This window comes from Hypomesus transpacificus, chromosome 4 (genome assembly GCF_021917145.1).
Source record: "Hypomesus transpacificus isolate Combined female chromosome 4, fHypTra1, whole genome shotgun sequence".
NCBI lineage: Eukaryota > Metazoa > Chordata > Actinopteri > Osmeriformes > Osmeridae > Hypomesus > Hypomesus transpacificus.
In genome coordinates, this window is record NC_061063.1 from 8,540,129 (window position 1) to 8,557,020 (window position 16,892).

The 16,892-nt window shown below is 46.6% G+C and overlaps 1 protein-coding gene across 1 annotated transcript; it reads right to left on the reverse strand.

Annotated features, from left to right (window-relative positions):
• Positions 1–1,273: 1,273 nt before the first annotated feature.
• Positions 1,274–4,934, reverse strand: LOC124467420 (transmembrane protein 196). The gene is made up of 5 exons (XM_047019702.1): positions 4,708–4,934; positions 2,891–2,947; positions 1,779–1,914; positions 1,426–1,562; positions 1,274–1,339 (listed from the first exon to the last, which is right to left on the reverse strand). Exons 1-5 carry the CDS (start codon positions 4,870–4,872, stop codon positions 1,274–1,276), a joined length of 561 nt encoding a protein of 186 aa, XP_046875658.1. The 5' UTR covers positions 4,873–4,934.
• Positions 4,935–16,892: the final 11,958 nt, after the last annotated feature.

Here is a 16,892-nt window from a genome sequence, read left to right on the forward strand (position 1 = left end):
AACACACATACTCATACATGCACATACACACACACACACACAAACTGGTCATGGTTCTGTCAGGAGTGCCATGATTTTTCTGTCGCTGTCAACATGATAAACAGTGACATAGCCCCTTAGTCAGCGAGAGCCCACAACCGCTGCTGCTACCCTGGTACACACACACACACACACACACACACACACACACACACACACACACACACATAGACACTTGCACACAGACAAACACACACACTCACTAAGAATATGTCCTTAGTGAAGCAAACAGCGTAATGAACTATTGAACAGCATTGATGTAGTCAGTGTAGCTGTATATCTCTGTGAGAGGTCACATCTGTGTGGCAATGTGAGTGTGGGTGTGTGTGTGTGTGAGTGTGTTCAAGGGCCCACGGGAATGTGTCTCTGTGAAGGTGCTGGTCACTTGGGAATACAGTTTATTAATGTATTTATATAAAGCTTCTGTGGCTGTGGAAACACATTGGTCCAATTCTGATTTACAACAGCATGGCTGAAAGCAAGATTAAGCAAATGTATGTACTCACAGCCAACCCGCCCCCCGCCACACACACACACACACACAACCCTACTGCTCTACATTGAGACAGCCATAGTGAGAGAAGATTTGGAAGCAGCATGCGTGGAGACAGAACTGTAGGTTTATCTTACTGTGTGTGTGTGAGTGTGTGTGTGTGTGTTTGTAAAGAGTACCTACTGGCCAACAAAAAAGAATACACACATTATCTGACACAAGTGAGCACAATGAGATACTTTTCACATTTAATTTCAGTTTTATTAAGAAGCTTTTATAAAAAATATTGTTGGTTCATAAATATCATAGATAACTTGCTGGATATTTCACATCATAGCAGTCTACATAAGGCCAAATAGGTTGGCCGCATAACTGTAGTCTTCCTCCAAACTTGCACCCCAATTTTAAACAATGAGAGAGAGAGAAAGAGAGAGAGAACATCCACTTAAAAAATATGAATCGGTTGCATGCTTGTTTTGTGTACCTCACACTTTGAAGCGTCTGATCTGGTTGTTTGTCCTTTATCTCCGTGCGATCAAAGGTCAGCAGAACAATGACGTCATGTCAGTGGTCCAATCACATAGGTCTGTAACCCTCAGTTAGATGTCCACACACAGCGAAGAAGTACCAGCAGTTCAGTTGCAAAGGAGTCCAGTTTTGTTTCCTGGCGAGAGAACCTTTCAGAACAGCTCTTGCTGAACGCAGCCCCCTGTGATGAGGTCATAGTTGCTGAGGATGAAGTTAGGGCGAGGAAGTGTGACCAGTGTATGAGATCTGGGGGATGCCGTTACTGGAGTTGTCCAGGATCTCCTGTCAAACACACAAGCCCAAATATCAACCCTGCCATCCAATCCCATGCCGGTTCACTGATAGGCCAGCCAATGAAGCGCAGCGTTGTTGTTGAGTCCTACCTTCTCAGCCATCTCGTGGGAGTGGTGCAGGGAGTGTTCTCGCTCCAGGAACATCCTCTGCTGCTCTGAGCTGGCCAGGCGGCATGTGAGCCAGGTGGACAAGGTACAAGAGAAGATACCTGCAGCAAATGAGGAGAGAAGGGGAGAGGGGAGAGGGGAGAGGGGAGAGGGGAGAGGGGAGAGGGGAGAGGGGAGAGGGGAGAGGGGAGAGGGGAGAGGGGAGAGGAAAGTGTAACAGAACTGTAGATGGTTGAATTTACTGTAATGTTATTACAGTCCATGACAGTATGTGGCATTATACAGGAACATGACATTGAGTCCCAGTGCTTCCATACCCAGGCAGGCCAGGGTCATAGCTGCCAGGTGAAGAGAACGCAGAGAGTCTGGTCGTCTAGACAACGCTCGGACAAACTGGAAGTTCAGAATCCCGCCAATCAGACCACAGATACAACAAGCTGAGAACAAAATCATCTAAGGAGATGGGCATGAGTGTATGTGAGAGAAAAAACAGAGAGAGAAAGAGTAAAAAATGAAAACTTAGAAAAACGGTTTGCACAAAAACACCTGCTCAAAACCAAGTGCTGATGAGTTTGTTTTTGCCTGGAAAATCCCCCCCCCCCCCTCCACATGCAGAGTGAGTATTGCCCCTCTGTGTGTATTTGTGTGTGTGTTTGTTAGACTATGTGTAGTGTACTACACAGTGTACATGCATCTTCTCCCAGCACGCATGCCTTTAGAGAAAAGCAGAACTGGAAGCGACAGCTCCAGTTTCAGTCATTAGCCAGTGAGGTATGGAGACAGACCCAGCAACCGCCCTCAGCTCTGCTCACCTAATGTGATCACCAGCAGCAGCAGGAAGAGAGGGGGTGGACAGCAGCAAAGGGAAAGAGACATGGGGGGGGGGAGCAACACAAGATAAGAGGTAGGGGAATGGAAAGAGGGAGTGAGAGGAAAGAGACTAAAGCAGAGAGCATGGGTCATTTGCAGGAGATGGATGAAGAAGAAGGGGAGGCCTGAAAGGAGGATGAGAGAGAGATGGAGAGAGGGAGACAGACAGGAAAGAGAGAAAGAGAGAGGAAGAGAGAGAGAGGGAAAGGAAGGTAGAGAGTTGTCTCTGTTACAGCAGGTTGGTGTGTGACATTGATCCATCATTAGCACCCTCCCAAGAGAGAGTGAGAGAGAGTGAGTGAGAGAGAAAGAGAGAAAGAGAGAGAAAGACAGAGAGTGAGAGAGAGAAGGAGAGACGGTCTGTTGAGAGAGGTGACAGATGAATGTCTGCCTGAGAGACAGAGTAAAGGAGAGAGGAAGGAGAGGAAAGGTGACGGCTGTCTCCCTCAGAAAGGTCTTCTCTTTCAGGGCACATTTTCTGCACGTGCTCAGTAGCCTCCCGCAGAGGGCAGGGCCACCTGACCTACCTCCGGAACTTTGTTTGTCTACTGATACTCACAATGAGACCAGTCCTCTTCTTAGCACACAGGATTCCACACATCCCACAGACAAGGAACTGAGAGAGAGAGAGATAGAGAGAGAGAGAGAGAGATGGAGAGAGAGAGAGAGAGAGAGAGAGAGAGAGTGGCAAAGAGATAAAATAAAGAGATAGATACAGATCGAATATTTAGAGAAAGAGAAAGAGAGAGAGAGAGACAGAGGAAGGTAAACAGAGAGAGAGAGAAGTTCAGCTTAGGCAACAGACCTCCTCTGATTATCCTGAGCACTCCAGCACATGCAGCGTGAAGCCGTACTGCTCTGCTGTAGGGAGCCAGAGGTGAAATATGGGACAGCATGAAGAAGTGGACTTGACCGGGACAGAGTGTTCCCTTGTGAGACATCCTCACATCAGGAGTGTGGTCTGTGGGTCCACCGTGGCTGTCAGAGTGCATCAGTCAATAGCTAATTAATGCCAAGTGCAGGGCCCTTAACTCTGTAACAGAGCAGTCAATCCAGGGCAGCTCTAACTACATTTAGACCAGGGAACTGGTCGAACACAGTTCTTTTAGCTTCTGTGGCGTGTCAGAAAGCTGCGTGTCTTTATGTTTCGAGGGTCTGGCAGCGTTTCATGTCTGGTAGTGTGTACTGAAAGTAATGTGTGCAGACATGGTTGGACCCTCTAAACCAGCCTGTGGTGAGGTCAAGGGTCACAAGCAGCTGACTGCAGGAAGGATGAGCAGCATGTCTTTGAACGTGCAGAAAGACAGGCTTCTCGTTGCCTGACAACTCTCTTGCAGCTTTTACACACAGCACAGTAACACACATGCTGGCATTCAAATGCACACACACACACACACACACACACACATGCTCCCACATACATGCAGTTCCAACGTACACAATGTTTATGGCATTTAAACCTCTACCAGGCCAGTCTTTTCTAGACAAGCTCACCAAACTATGAAGCCATCTTTACATGAAAGATAAACAGGCTGTGTGGTCAGCAGTCTAGAATTGACAGAAGACCACAGAAGAAGACTTCTGGGATTTCTAAGATGTGTCAACAACAACCCTGAGGAACCTTAATCAGAGGCTGAGGCAGACGTTCATGGCACTCTTAAATAGATTAATAACAAGCCTACAGAATTGTGATGACTGCAGTTCCACTCCAATAAAGAGGAAGCATAGAGCTTATTATTTCTGTCATCATTTCTTCTGAGTTATAACAGCTGGCAGATGCTGTGGTGACCCAAGCCCAAATTTGCTTGCGGACAAACGTACCACGCAACATAAATAATTTGCCTATAATACTGCCATATGGTGCTCTCTGTGTTAACACCGCGTGTATAGTCTGGCATGGGACTCGACCGTCGTTAACTGGCCATGCTAGAAAAGACAAACACAGCTGCATAGCACTCCGGAACTTTTCACCCGGAGGAGGGTCAAATTGAGACAACGAGGCTGTCACAAAGCGGTGAGCGTACGTTGCGCTGCAGGGTGTGGACAGAGGGAGTGCGAGCGTAAAACCACGTGCATTTATAAACAGTCAATGTACTAGCTACGATTGAATGCGTCAAAACCACACACTCCTCAACAATAATGATTCTTAACCTGTTAAAATAACTTTAGGGCAAGCTTGATTCGATCCCTAATCCAAAGGCAAGCAAAATTAACAATTCAAGAGATTGTAGATTTATTGTATAATTTTTTGGGGTGACCACCAATCAATAGGTTAGATCTAATAGATCGCTAGATCTATACCCTGACACCGTAGAGTTCACACTAAACACACTTTTATTTTCTCTAATACACACTAGCTACGTAACATCTACATACACACAGCCCGCTCCAGACCGGGGATGCATCTCCCTGCAACGGCTTGTGCTCGCCTCTGACCCGGCTGATGCCCACGGCTCCCAGCACGATACTTGCAACCCCCAGACCGACCTCCAGCACCGACAGGACCAGCAGACTCCACAGGATCTTCCGGCTGGAGCACATCTTGCCCCGGGCATTGCTCCAAGAAAAGGAGGAGAGAGGAGCAGAGAGTCCACTACATTGCCTTCCGAGAGTGGGGTAACTTTTGTCCAGACACCGGAGGAAACTTGAGGATAGATCCGTGACTACGGTATATCCTGTAGCATAAATTCAAGTGATAAAGCGGAGGACCAGTGAGTCACTTGCCCACTCTGTGGACAGCGTATCCTATCTCTATGAAGTGTGGAAACAGCCACTGAAATGGGCATCGGAGTAAATTGCCCATGAACATCTACCCCGCGGTTGAGCACAGTACTGAGCGCTCGGGCGCTGTCCAAGGTACTTAAGCCCCTTTCCTCGCTCCACGTCCCCCCCCCCCCCCCCCCCCCCCCCCTCTTCGCCCCGTGAGACCACCGTTTTGTGCAGGAGAGGGTAGATGTATAAACTGGTCACAAAGGCGCATGTGCCACTTCCATATCCATGTCTAAACTGAACGACATTCTCTGTCTCTCATTAAGGTTTGTTTGAGGAACTCATCCTGACTCCAAGACACGAGTTGCTGTCTCGCTCTATCTCTCGCGCACACCCGCGCGGTTTGCTGACTCTGCTACTGTACACTTCCCAATAGATTCGGAGGATCCCCATTTAAGTCCCGGTTGTAATTGTTCGCTGTATTGCAATCTTCCTGGAACTGCATGTAAAGAAACAGGGTTTATGGTTTTGAGGGGTGATGAAATAATACGAAATATGTTATAATAACTAACAGTCCAATTATAATAATAATTGTGTTACTATTTGCTGACTGCTGTTGTCTGCTGGGACAGACTACTGCCTGAACCAATCAAGTGCCTGACAGATACACACCTCACAATCAATATCTACTCAAACACCTGATGTGGCACACTGCACATAACATGTACTTACACATGCATGAAACATATGCATGCCCCCTCCTCTGCACACACACACACACACACACGCACACGCACACACGCACACACACACACAGACACACACACAGAGACAAAGCCAGAGTTGCGCCCCAGTGCATTTGGGATGTGACCAAGGCCATGTTAGCCTAAACCATCTGCCCAGACATCTGTTAACTGTCCTGTTTGCCTTTTGGCCTGGCTTGGGTCTTGGTCTGGCCTGGTTTGAGGCTAGTTCAAGTCCTGGTCTGGACTGGTTTGGCCCTAGTTTGGGTTCTGGTCATTCCATTCCATGTGTGTTGGTTCTTAGGGTTAGGGTTAGCTTCACTGCTGACCCATGACTAGGGTTAGGGTTAGCTTCACTGCTGACCCATGACTAGGGTTAGGGTTAGCTTCACTGCTGACCCATGACTAGGTTAGGGTTAGCTTCACTGCTGACCCATGACTAGGTCGCTGGTATAATCCTGAGTCAGGTTAAGTCTCTGTTTCTGCATAAATGGTCTAATTCTTCCTCTCTATGGTGCATTAATTTAACCATTGACATTACTGTAATAGATGGAGGTTCTACCTACTAGTTATGAATGAGTCTGGTTACTGTCTTCTTAGCCACATGAATGATTCCCAATGATCAAAGTTTGTCAATGTTGTCCAATGAGTCCTATTTATTATTCAGTATCCTTTGACCGTGTCAACAGCAGCCTCCAAAATCACCCTGTTTAATAGATCAATACATATGGATCAAGGATAGACCTTAACTGTGAAAAAATGTTGGTGTTGTGAATAGTTCAGTCAAACTGCAGGACTGCAGGTGTGGATAAAAAGTGCCATCCTGCATACTGTATATTGAAGGACTGTGATTGAATTCGGCCTGTGATAGGGATCGATGTAAGACTTGCTGACGCACTCTGTCGTGTGTCTCTCTTTCTTTCTTTTTTTTTATCTCTCTCTCTCTCTCTCTCTCTCTCTCTCTCTCTCTCTCTCTCTCTCTCTCTCTCTCTCTCTCTCTCTCTCTCTCCTGGGTTAAAAATAAAAGTGAGAGGATTGTCAGACCCCCTACTCCTGCTCCACTCTCGAGAACCCAGAGAACACTGGGGGCCCTGCTTGTGTGCCATGTGTGTGTGTGAGCGTGTGTGTGTGTGAGCGTCTGAGAGAGGTAGGGTGAGTGTGAGTGTGATTGTCACATCGGAGCCCCCCCATGCTGATACCATGAGAAACTGCATCGGCCTGTGCTATTCATAGCCATCTGCCACTCAATGTTGCGTAACAGGGATGTGTGTGAATGTGTGAGGGTGCATTTGTTTGTGTAGTGAAGTAGAAGAATAGGTGATCCCTCACTAAACCACACTCACAGAGGAAGGTTCCAGAAAGAGAACGTCCACCTCTGTGTCCGTGAGCGGAATGAGAAAGTGACAAAACAGAGAGGGAGAGACAGAAGGAGAGAGAAAAAGAGAGAGAAAGAGAGAGTAAAAATATATAAACAGATATATATATTTTTTTGTGTGATTGTGTGAGAGAAAAACTGAGAGAGTAAGAGAGGGCCAGGGAGAGAAAGAAAGGTCTAAAGAGAAAGAGAGGTCGGGGGAGAGAGAGAGAAAGAGAAGGCTCAAACGCACGTCATGTTCTGTCAGTCCCACGCTGTTGATCCTCCGACCCACAGAGAGATCCGGATGAAACATGTTTGTGTGTGGTCATGCCCCCACTGGCATATTTTTGTGTCCATCCTCATTTGGAATGATTAACTCCTATTAAAATCATCCTGGGACGACAAGGTGTGTACGTGCGTGTCTTAACTAATGGATGACTCCCTCCCCGCTGAGCATCTTGGTCTATTTTTAGACCCATGATGCTGTCTACTTTGTTGCTGTTTCTCTCCTGTTGCATTCTGGGAAATGGAGTCCAGGAGTCTTAAAGAATTACTTCCTGAAGCTCATTGACCTAAACAATCATCTGGGTTTAGGCAGTCTGTTCTGTTGAAGCTTGGGTTTTCTGCACTGTGGGTACAGTGAGGGGTAACACACACACACACACATACACATACACACCACAATATATTTGAGTTACAGTGGCAGTTTAAGACTGCTAAGTTGAAAAAGAGAGCTGTTGGCCGGTTGCCTCAGACTACGATGTCTCTGGAGGCCTATTAAAGACCATCCACCCTCAGTTTGGCTCCTAATCACCTCGACATGTAGCAGTGGTTCACAATGAGTCACACAGCAGATAAACGTCAGCCTGTCAAGTCTCCAGGGATGAGCGGTGGATCGAAACTCCTGAAAGCTAGTTGGAGACGATCTGGAACTCTGTGAGTATAGAACCGTCAAATTGCACGCCCTCGCACGGTCGGTTCTCCACTCTGTACAGAAACGCAGAGACACGTTTGCAGGTTCTCAGGTTGGTCTCACATGGAGAGTCCTGAGAATATATTCTGTATCTTATGATTCACATAAGTATGTTATGATTCACATATGATTCACGTTAATCATGTGGTTAATCAAACATTGCTTCCAATGCAGTGTTTTGTTGCCACACACGCAAGCGTGCACACACACACACTTGCACAAATGTGCATATGGAAGCATATTGCAGCCTTCTGTCCATCCCACAGTGCATTGCAGTATCGCTTATTGGGCAGCAGGTTAGCACAGCCCAATCCAGTGTCCAACGATGTGAGACAACCGTATTACACACACCCCATTAACACCAACACACACACACCCATAAACCATCACACACACACACACAAGCCAACACACACAGTCACAAAACCCATATTGTTAATTCATTTACTAATCAACACACATGCTTGCTGTGTTTCTGCCCTCATGTGTTCAGTTCCTCAAAAGACTTCAGATGGAGTAAAGCCAGACATGCTCAGTCACATCCAAACTGGGGGGAGGAGGGGGGGAGGGAGGGAGGGGCGGGTCCAAACTGGAGGGTTTGAGTTGTCATCCAGGATACACACACACGCACCTACACACAGAAACACACACACACGCACAACCCGTCCTGCTACTGTCCTGTGAGAGTTGTGGAGTGGAGGCGTGGAGGAGGGAAGAAGAGGTATTGCATTTCATCTCCCACTGATGACTTAGAGAAAGTCCCTGAACCGGAGAAGAGAGAGGCGAGGCAGGAGTTGGAAAGAGAGAGAGAGAGAAAGAAAGAGGGAGAGAGAAAGAGGGAAGGAGGGAGGGAGGGAGAAGGAGGGAAGGAGGGAGAAAGGGAGGGAGAGAGAGAGGGAGGGACAGAGAGGAAGGATTCAGAAAGAGAGATACTGAGGGAAAAGAAGAGAAGAACAGAAATTAAATGGAAAATGGGTTGAGTAAAGAGAATGGAGATACCTTTGCTGATGAAAGAGAGGGAGAGCGAGGGGAAGAGAGGGGAAGGTCGATGAAAAGGTTTTACAGTGAGAACTCTGGGAGAGTTCTAGAACCTGTCCTAAAATCAATGTTCTCTCACACACACACACACACACTCATGCATGTCACTGTCTCCTGGATTCAACCGACACAAATTCCTTGCAGCGTTCAGCCTCAGTCACCTTCTCAGAGAAGCAACAAGAGACAGAAGGTCATGCGAGGTCACAGGTCAATTCCATCCTTCCAAAACTGGTCATCGACCCACCTAGTTTCATGTTGTTGTAAAGCTAGTGATTCTACCCATTCTCCTTTGATGAATCTTCTCATGTTCCATGGTGTGTGTGTGTCACAAGGAGAGGGGAAGAGGGAGTGAGAGGCGTGCCATGTATCTGAGTGATGTTGATTTGATCTGGCGTGAGATGCAACGAGTTGACTCATAAAGACAGGGCAATTGTCTCGTTTTCTGTTTTGCAAAGCAAAGCAGTTTGCATGCCTGTCGGTGTGCTTGTGCATCCTTGCGTGAGTGTGTGTGTGTGCTTGTGTGTGTGTGTGCATGCCTGCATTTGTTAGGCTTATATTTGTGAGTGTGTATTCGTTTGTACACGGTATGTTTGTGTGTGCATGTGTGAGGGTTGGTCCAGTCAAGATCCCCTGTTTCAAGGACACTCCCTACCCTCTCCTAGCCCTGGCCACACAGCCCACTGTAGCAGGGAGGAAGTGAGTGCATTCCCACTGCATGCTCATCCCTGCAGAACCACAGGGAGGTACAGCAAGCCCGGGTCTCCGTCTGGGCTTGGCACCACACACCCCCACACACAAGGCTGGCTGAACAGATGAAAACCCAACTTCAGAGAGGAGTTAGAGTGGTATTTACACTCACTCAGACGTCATGTCCCTCGTGTGACGGGCCTACACTATTCAATGATCGTCTTTGGTAACTTTCGATCCTCCTCCCACCTCAGTCCACCCCAGGGTTCCGTCGTTAAGTGTTTGTTTGTTGTTGCCGGCTGGAGCTAGATGGATGGTTCTTTTTCAAGTCGTCTTTGTTTAGCTTCCTGGATTGCAGGAAAGTAGCTGCTCAAAGTAGCTCTCAGAGACATGTTGAACAAAATAGGAACACACACACATGCTAACAAACACACGCACACACTCGCACACACACGGGCACACGCGGACGCAGGCACACACACACACACGCACACCCAACACCGGCAAAAACCATCAGAAGGAACGTTGTTCCTGCTTCAGAGAAATGTGAATGTTTTTTCTGCCCCCAACACACATCAAAATGTTTACTTTTTAGTCACGTTTTCTGTCTGGTAGTCTGTGAGATTGTTTTTATGTCCAATTGTATGACCCGAAAAAATACACGTGTATTACAATTGTATTACATACAATTGAATACAATTGTATGACCCCAAAAAAATACACATATCTTGCCTACATTGTAATGTCAGACAACATGAACAATCCCGTGTGTGGTGTGTATAAGTGTGCATGCAACCATGTGTTCCTGTGACTTGATTGGCTCCCCAGAGACGGATTATAACTCTTTTGCTCTCTGAAGACACTCTAACCCTTCCATATCAATACATTAAACGACACAAAGAGAAGGACTTGTGGTCGAAATCACAGCCATGGTCGATAAACGTCTCAATGCTGCACTAGATTAGCGTCAAACGCTGCCATTTCTGACCCAATACTCTGGTTACAATGGTGCTTGTTAATAAATGAGAGTGGAGCCAAAGGCTACAGTTAACTAAGTGTCAGGAACATGGTGTGATATTATTGATCAGATAGATGGACACTGTTTTCATAATGATCCTACCCAGCTTTAAGGTGTGCATGGGGGTTGTAGTTCAGTTATTGGGAAAGCACACCTCTGATACTACAACACTGCTGGTGTACCGTCATGACCTAAACGACTTAAAGCAATCTTTCTTCCTGTTGTTGTTTCCCAGACACGTGATCTGATTCACCTGCCAGTATAACTGTGCCCTAGTTCAGTTCCCAGCTATTTCAGTCCTTAAATGATTAACCAGCTCCTCATACATTAACCATATCTCTCTCTTTCCTCACTCTCTTTTCTCTCTCTTTTCTCTCTTTTACCTCGTTTCTCTCTCTCACTTTTCTCTTTCTCTCTCTTTCTCAAATACACACCCCACCCTTTCCCCCTCACACACAAACAATGTCGAGTCTGACCACTCACTCCGCCCGAGGAACGTAGTAAGCACTTTTGACTCCACGACTAAAGTTACTCACACAAGCCTTTAAACGTGCGGTTGCAGCAGTATGCGTGTGTGTGTCTGTGTGTGTGTGTGTGTGTGTGCCTGTGTGTGGAAGAGGTGACATCCTTGTCATCTGTTTCCCCACCCCACCATTCCCCCCATTGAGGCCATGTGATTAGAGGGCGCATCAGCATGCTGACTTGTTACCTTCCCTGGACACAGTTCTCCATGACCATGTGACTCTTCTCATCACAGAGCCAGGTGTTAAGTGTCCCGTCCGTGTTTGAATAGCAACTGCTGTGTCAGGCCCCATCCTCGCCAACTAAACAAGTGCCTTATTAACTATTTATCGCATCAGACAAGAAGCCGTGCACACGCACGCGCGGAGATGCACGCGTGAGCACGCGCATGCCATGCACACACACACGGACACACACACGCTTACAGAGCGGTCCCTCCCGAGACACAGAAAACTGCTCACTTAGGAAGTTCTGCAGGAAAGAAGGGTGTGTGTGTGTATGTCAAAGTGTCCTAGTGCAGAGTCAGTAACCTTCTACTCATCAGTGGTTGGTTGTACTCTCCAGCTTCAGTGAAATAGGATCTTTCTTTATTGGCTTGAGGAGAAAACGCCCACATTACAAAGACCTTTACAATGCATCAATGGATGACTTTGTAAGCATTAACACACCTGATTCAGCTGATCAAGTCATCAAGACCTTCAAGACTGCACTCTATGTAGATCTGTTGAGCGATGAAGTGATCACTGCTTATTTACACACAACTCTGGTGCCAATTCCACTGCCCCCCCCCCCCCCACTCTCTCTCTCTTTCTCTCTCTCTCTCTCTCTCTCTCTCTCGCTATCTCTGTCTCTCATTCTCCATCTCACTCCTCACTGACAAATACATACACACATTGTCCAGCAGGGGGTGCATTTTAGGGCAGGGCTGTATTATGTCTGGTCAAGAAATGCACCCCCTGCTAAGTGCCACATGCATGAAACTTACTCTGGTTACTCATACGAGTCCCCTCAAAGTAATGTAAAAGTAGTTTTATGCTGGGTTATACAGGACATAAATTACAGGGGGTGCATTTCAAAGCAGGGCTGTATTCTTGCCAAGAAAGGAAGCAACAGCAAAGGATCTTCGTTCTTGATCAAATTCCAGACCCTGCTTTCTTGACTTTTTCTAGATCTGTGTTTGGTCACCCAGTATTAGTAAAACATTTCCGTTCTAGTTTAAATCTATTTTGCTCCTGTTTCGGTAAAATTGCTAAACTACTGAACTGACTTCCGGATATACTGAAATGCTTTCCAAATATGCTGAACTGACTTCAGGATATAGTGAAATGCCTTTCGGATATAGTAAAATGTTCTCACACTCTTACATTCTCATAGCTTACTCATCCTTATAAGACTTGAGCGTTTCATATAAGAGTGTGTGAATGTGCTTCACATGCGTCTGTGCAAGCATTTCATATGCGAATGTTTGTGTTTCACATGTGTTTGTGTAAGGACATTCTGATTTATTTCCGAAAAGGCCCTTCATAGTTTACCAAGTCTGACCACCAGAGGTCGTCCACACCATATTAAAACTGCCTCATCCGGCAGTTATATGGAAGCAAATCAGTGACATCGTGTTTTTAATTTGAAAGTCATTGAATACTCAATCTTGAAATTTAAACATCACCACATGTGTTGGTTTTGAATTCACCTCTTTGAAAATTGAAATGTGAGTTTATTTAAATGTTTTTTTTTATCCGATCCAAAAATTCAAGGTTCAGAAATTCAGGTTGCTCAAATTCTAACAGTAAAATTCAGATCTCGAAAATTTTATTCAAAAAAATTGTATGCAAAAAAAACAGCTTCAGGAATTCAAATTATTACCATAGTCATACAGTTAACAAGGCTTAACTCCGCCAATGAATGACAATTTAAAGGGATCTCTCTGTAGCCATCAAACATGGCTCATTCTGGCTAACTGTGTCTGAGTGGGTTAACATGTGTGATAACAAACTTGAAGGGGAAAAGTCCCTGAATTCCTTCGCGGAAAGACTGTTTAAGCACAAACATTTGTGCAGCACACACCACCTCCCGGAGGCATATCGCAAATCATCAAAACTGATATTTCATATTGACACAGACAGCAGTTACTATAATTAAAAACAAAGCGGCCCTTTTCTCATTTTTTTCCTGATAGCTCAGGGTACACTTACTTTCACAGTCCTGAAAATCCTGACCCTGTTCTATGGAAGCCTTTGATGGGTGAGTCAAACGGAAGCTTATATAGGGTGATTCAGAGGTGAAGGACACACTGAGGCAAACACACACACACACGCACACACACACAAACAGACTGCTACCACAGTCTGTGGTCAAGCGACATCTGCGTATTTGAGTGTTTGTCGAGGGAGGTTTTGAAAATGCTGATTCGTCTTCAGTTGTAAAACCAAATTCATGGAGGAGAATACAGTGTTGAATAACACCCAACAACCACTTCCCTGCGCATTATTTTGCTCACTGGAATGCAGCCCCCCACTAACCATAAGATCTAAATGTTCGCCTCCTCACTGTAGTCCAAAAACACTATTCCCCCAGAGATCAATAGCAGATGAAAATCCTTGAGGTTGCCGGTCCCAGAAGCCACTCCCCATTCCTGGTTTCTCTCCCTCTCTTTCTCTGTCACTGCGTGCTTTCTGGCATGGGTCCAGACCTGCTAAAGCGACCTTGAGAGGGTCAGGAGAGTTAACAGTAACACAGAAGTGGAAAGCAACCAGGCAGTGGCTGAAGAAAGGAGGGGATTCTCCAAGCTAGGACGGATGGCATCATCCAGATCCCAGATAATACGCCCCCTTTCTCTGAGACAGAGGGCCCTTTCTCACTAAGTGACCACGGTTTTACTTTCTATCTAAAGGAGAGATTTCTCATGGGATGCGTGTTCCAGGAACCAGTTTATCTGTCCTCCGTGAGATAACCTGGTAGTTTGTGTGTGGGGGGGGGGGGGATGAAACAGCCCTAACATGGTAAAGACAATAGACCTTAAAGTGTATAGTAACACCCACCTGGATCTCAATCTCAGATCTCTCTCTTCCTTACCAGGGAAACAGGATGACAAGTGTTTTTTTCTGGGGGAAGGGGGGGGGGTTACTGACCACAGTTGAAGTGACCCCAGCTTAGTTGTTGACAGACACACGGATAGAGACATCAGCCCCAGCCAAGCTGGGACATGATGATGCAGGACAGAGAAGGACAAATCATTGTGGTCCTGGGTTTACCCCCATTGTGGTCCTGGGTTTAACCCATAACCCCAGGTTGTGTGTGAGTGTGTGTGTGTGAGTGACCCCATGACCACTAAGAGGCAGTTTGAATTACGGGTTTTCCTTGGTTAACTGAGGAGAATGGTGAGGGCAATCAGGAAAATCACAACAAGGTTTTTGTTGAATACGGCCCACAAAATTCATATATCTTTAGACAATGTATACCCACTCTCCTCTTTTGTACTTTGTACTAGCTTTTTGTTTCTTTACATGAAATGTGATTCACAAGAGAGTCCCTTCTGTGACCATCTGCGATTAAATGAATGTCTTTCAGACCATTCAAGTAACTTAGTAGCACATGATCATGACGTTAGCTATGACGTCCTACCAATACCTAAATAAACAAACACACACATACACACACACACACACACACACACATACAAACACACACATGAGGAACTACTGTAGATTAGGATGAGGAAACAAGAAGCACTCATTTCGGTCCTGTGTTTCCTTTCTGTGGAATGACTGTCTAGACAATCACATTGTCTGGCCGTCACAGTAATTCCTTGAGGTGGGCACCTCAAGCCTCATCTAACCCTAGAAAACAGAAGGCTTTATGTTACAAGGCTAACACCGTCTTCGACGCAACAGTGGCTCGTGGGCTGGAATAGCTCAGCTACATCAACCACAGCCAGACGCATCAGTCAGATTTCAGTGTGGGCGATCTGCTTTGGTTTGGGGATTCACGCGGCTGTGAATGTCAGATATACAGGTGGGAGAGGGGATTCCAGGTTGGGTCAGGTGGGGGCCTTTGTGTTCCATAGGACCTGCAGATCACTCAGTTGCGGAAACATAAACGCCTGTTATGATGTTGTTTTGTTCCTTTTCTTTATATATAGAGGGTAAACTCTCTCAAGCCCACACACGCCCTTTCACCCCCTCAAGGGGAGTTTTGTGTTCACTGGAAATCAGTTTAGTCCTCATTTCATCTGTGGTGTTTTTTGACCAAGACGTGTGTTATTGTGCATGCTGCATTCTTACTGGGTGGGTTATCTCCGGGTTACGACTGTTAGTGTATGTTCTTGAGTGAGTATGCGTTGCTATCCGGAGTTGCTGATTGGTTCTCATTTCACCTTTGACCCCTCGGGTCACAGAGGGTCAGCACACTCGCCTCCTTGCTAAAACAATGTCTTCACTGAGCTAACAAGAGCTACAGGGAATGGGGGGGTTGGGGAGATACAAGCTGGCATGTGTGTGTGTGTGTATGGGAGTTGCTTTTGGATGGGGTACAGTGTAATGGGTGATGTAAGGGGACCGGAGGGGGGGGGGGGAGGAGGGGACGTGGGTGGGGGGTGAACATTGATTAAACCAGAACAGCGTGATGAAAGACCAGTGGAGCGCTTACGCAAACACAGAGGGGGAGGGGGGATGTGGTCGGGGGTGGGATTGGGGGGGTCAGAGAGCCTGACGGGGCTAAGGGAGGATGTTTTGTGTCAACCTGCAGCTTTATGACGTGTATGATGTGCATTTCTTCGCTGACAGCTGTTGATACGCCCCCCCAAAAAAGGGATGAGAAGAAGGCATGCTTACGCTCAAGTTCACTCTCCGTTTCCATGGCGAACCCCCTCCCCCACTGCCCCTGTCGCCAAATCCAGAGAGAACCCTTGGCCCTGGGTAGGGGGTTGGTGTCTGGCTCTTAGAAACATACACACACACCGTGTATGTTTGTTGCGCTCATTACCATAATTGAGAGTGAGTGTTTAGATGGGATGAGGAGTGTTGGCACTCAATGGCTTAGTCTTCATTGAAATGATGTGAATGAATAGAAGCTATCGACTCATCTCAGAGCCTGTCTGAAAGGTGCGGTCCGTCCATAAGGGTAATGTTGCGTAGACACCGTTTCTGTGCTTTTGGATCTCGCTCTTTAGCCCCTCCAGCAAGCTAAGCGAAGTTCCTCCATGTCACTGGAATAGGTTTCCCGCTTCACAATAGGCAGAACCCCCCGTGCTGTGAGCTACTGCGAACCCTCCGTTTTTATTACCCGCGCCTGGTTTCCCTCGACAAAACTAATTACTACACATTCACACACTAGAGGGTGTACAACACGCTACAACAAACCAGTCTAAAGACGTAGCCAAAGTCATAAAGTGTGTCTGTGTTTGTGGTGTGGTGGTCGAATTCTCCCCACCTACACAACATAGTACAAGCACTATTTCACTCAATATGTGTGGGAGCGTCGTTGCCATGACGCCGAGTGAGTCAGTGAAGTGGGATA

Excerpts from the sequence above, each read along its gene's own strand:
- LOC124467420 (XM_047019702.1), bottom strand. The coding sequence starts at position 4,872 with ATGTGCTCCAGCCGGAAGATCCTGTGGAGTCTGCTGGTCCTGTCGGTG. Across the intron at positions 1,915-2,890 it reads AGAAGAGGACTGGTCTCATT|ATGATTTTGTTCTCAGCTTG; the intron begins GTGAGTATCAGT and ends CCATCTCCTTAG. Across the intron at positions 1,340-1,425 it reads AGGTAGGACTCAACAACAAC|ATCCTGGACAACTCCAGTAA; the intron begins GCTGCGCTTCAT and ends GTTTGACAGGAG.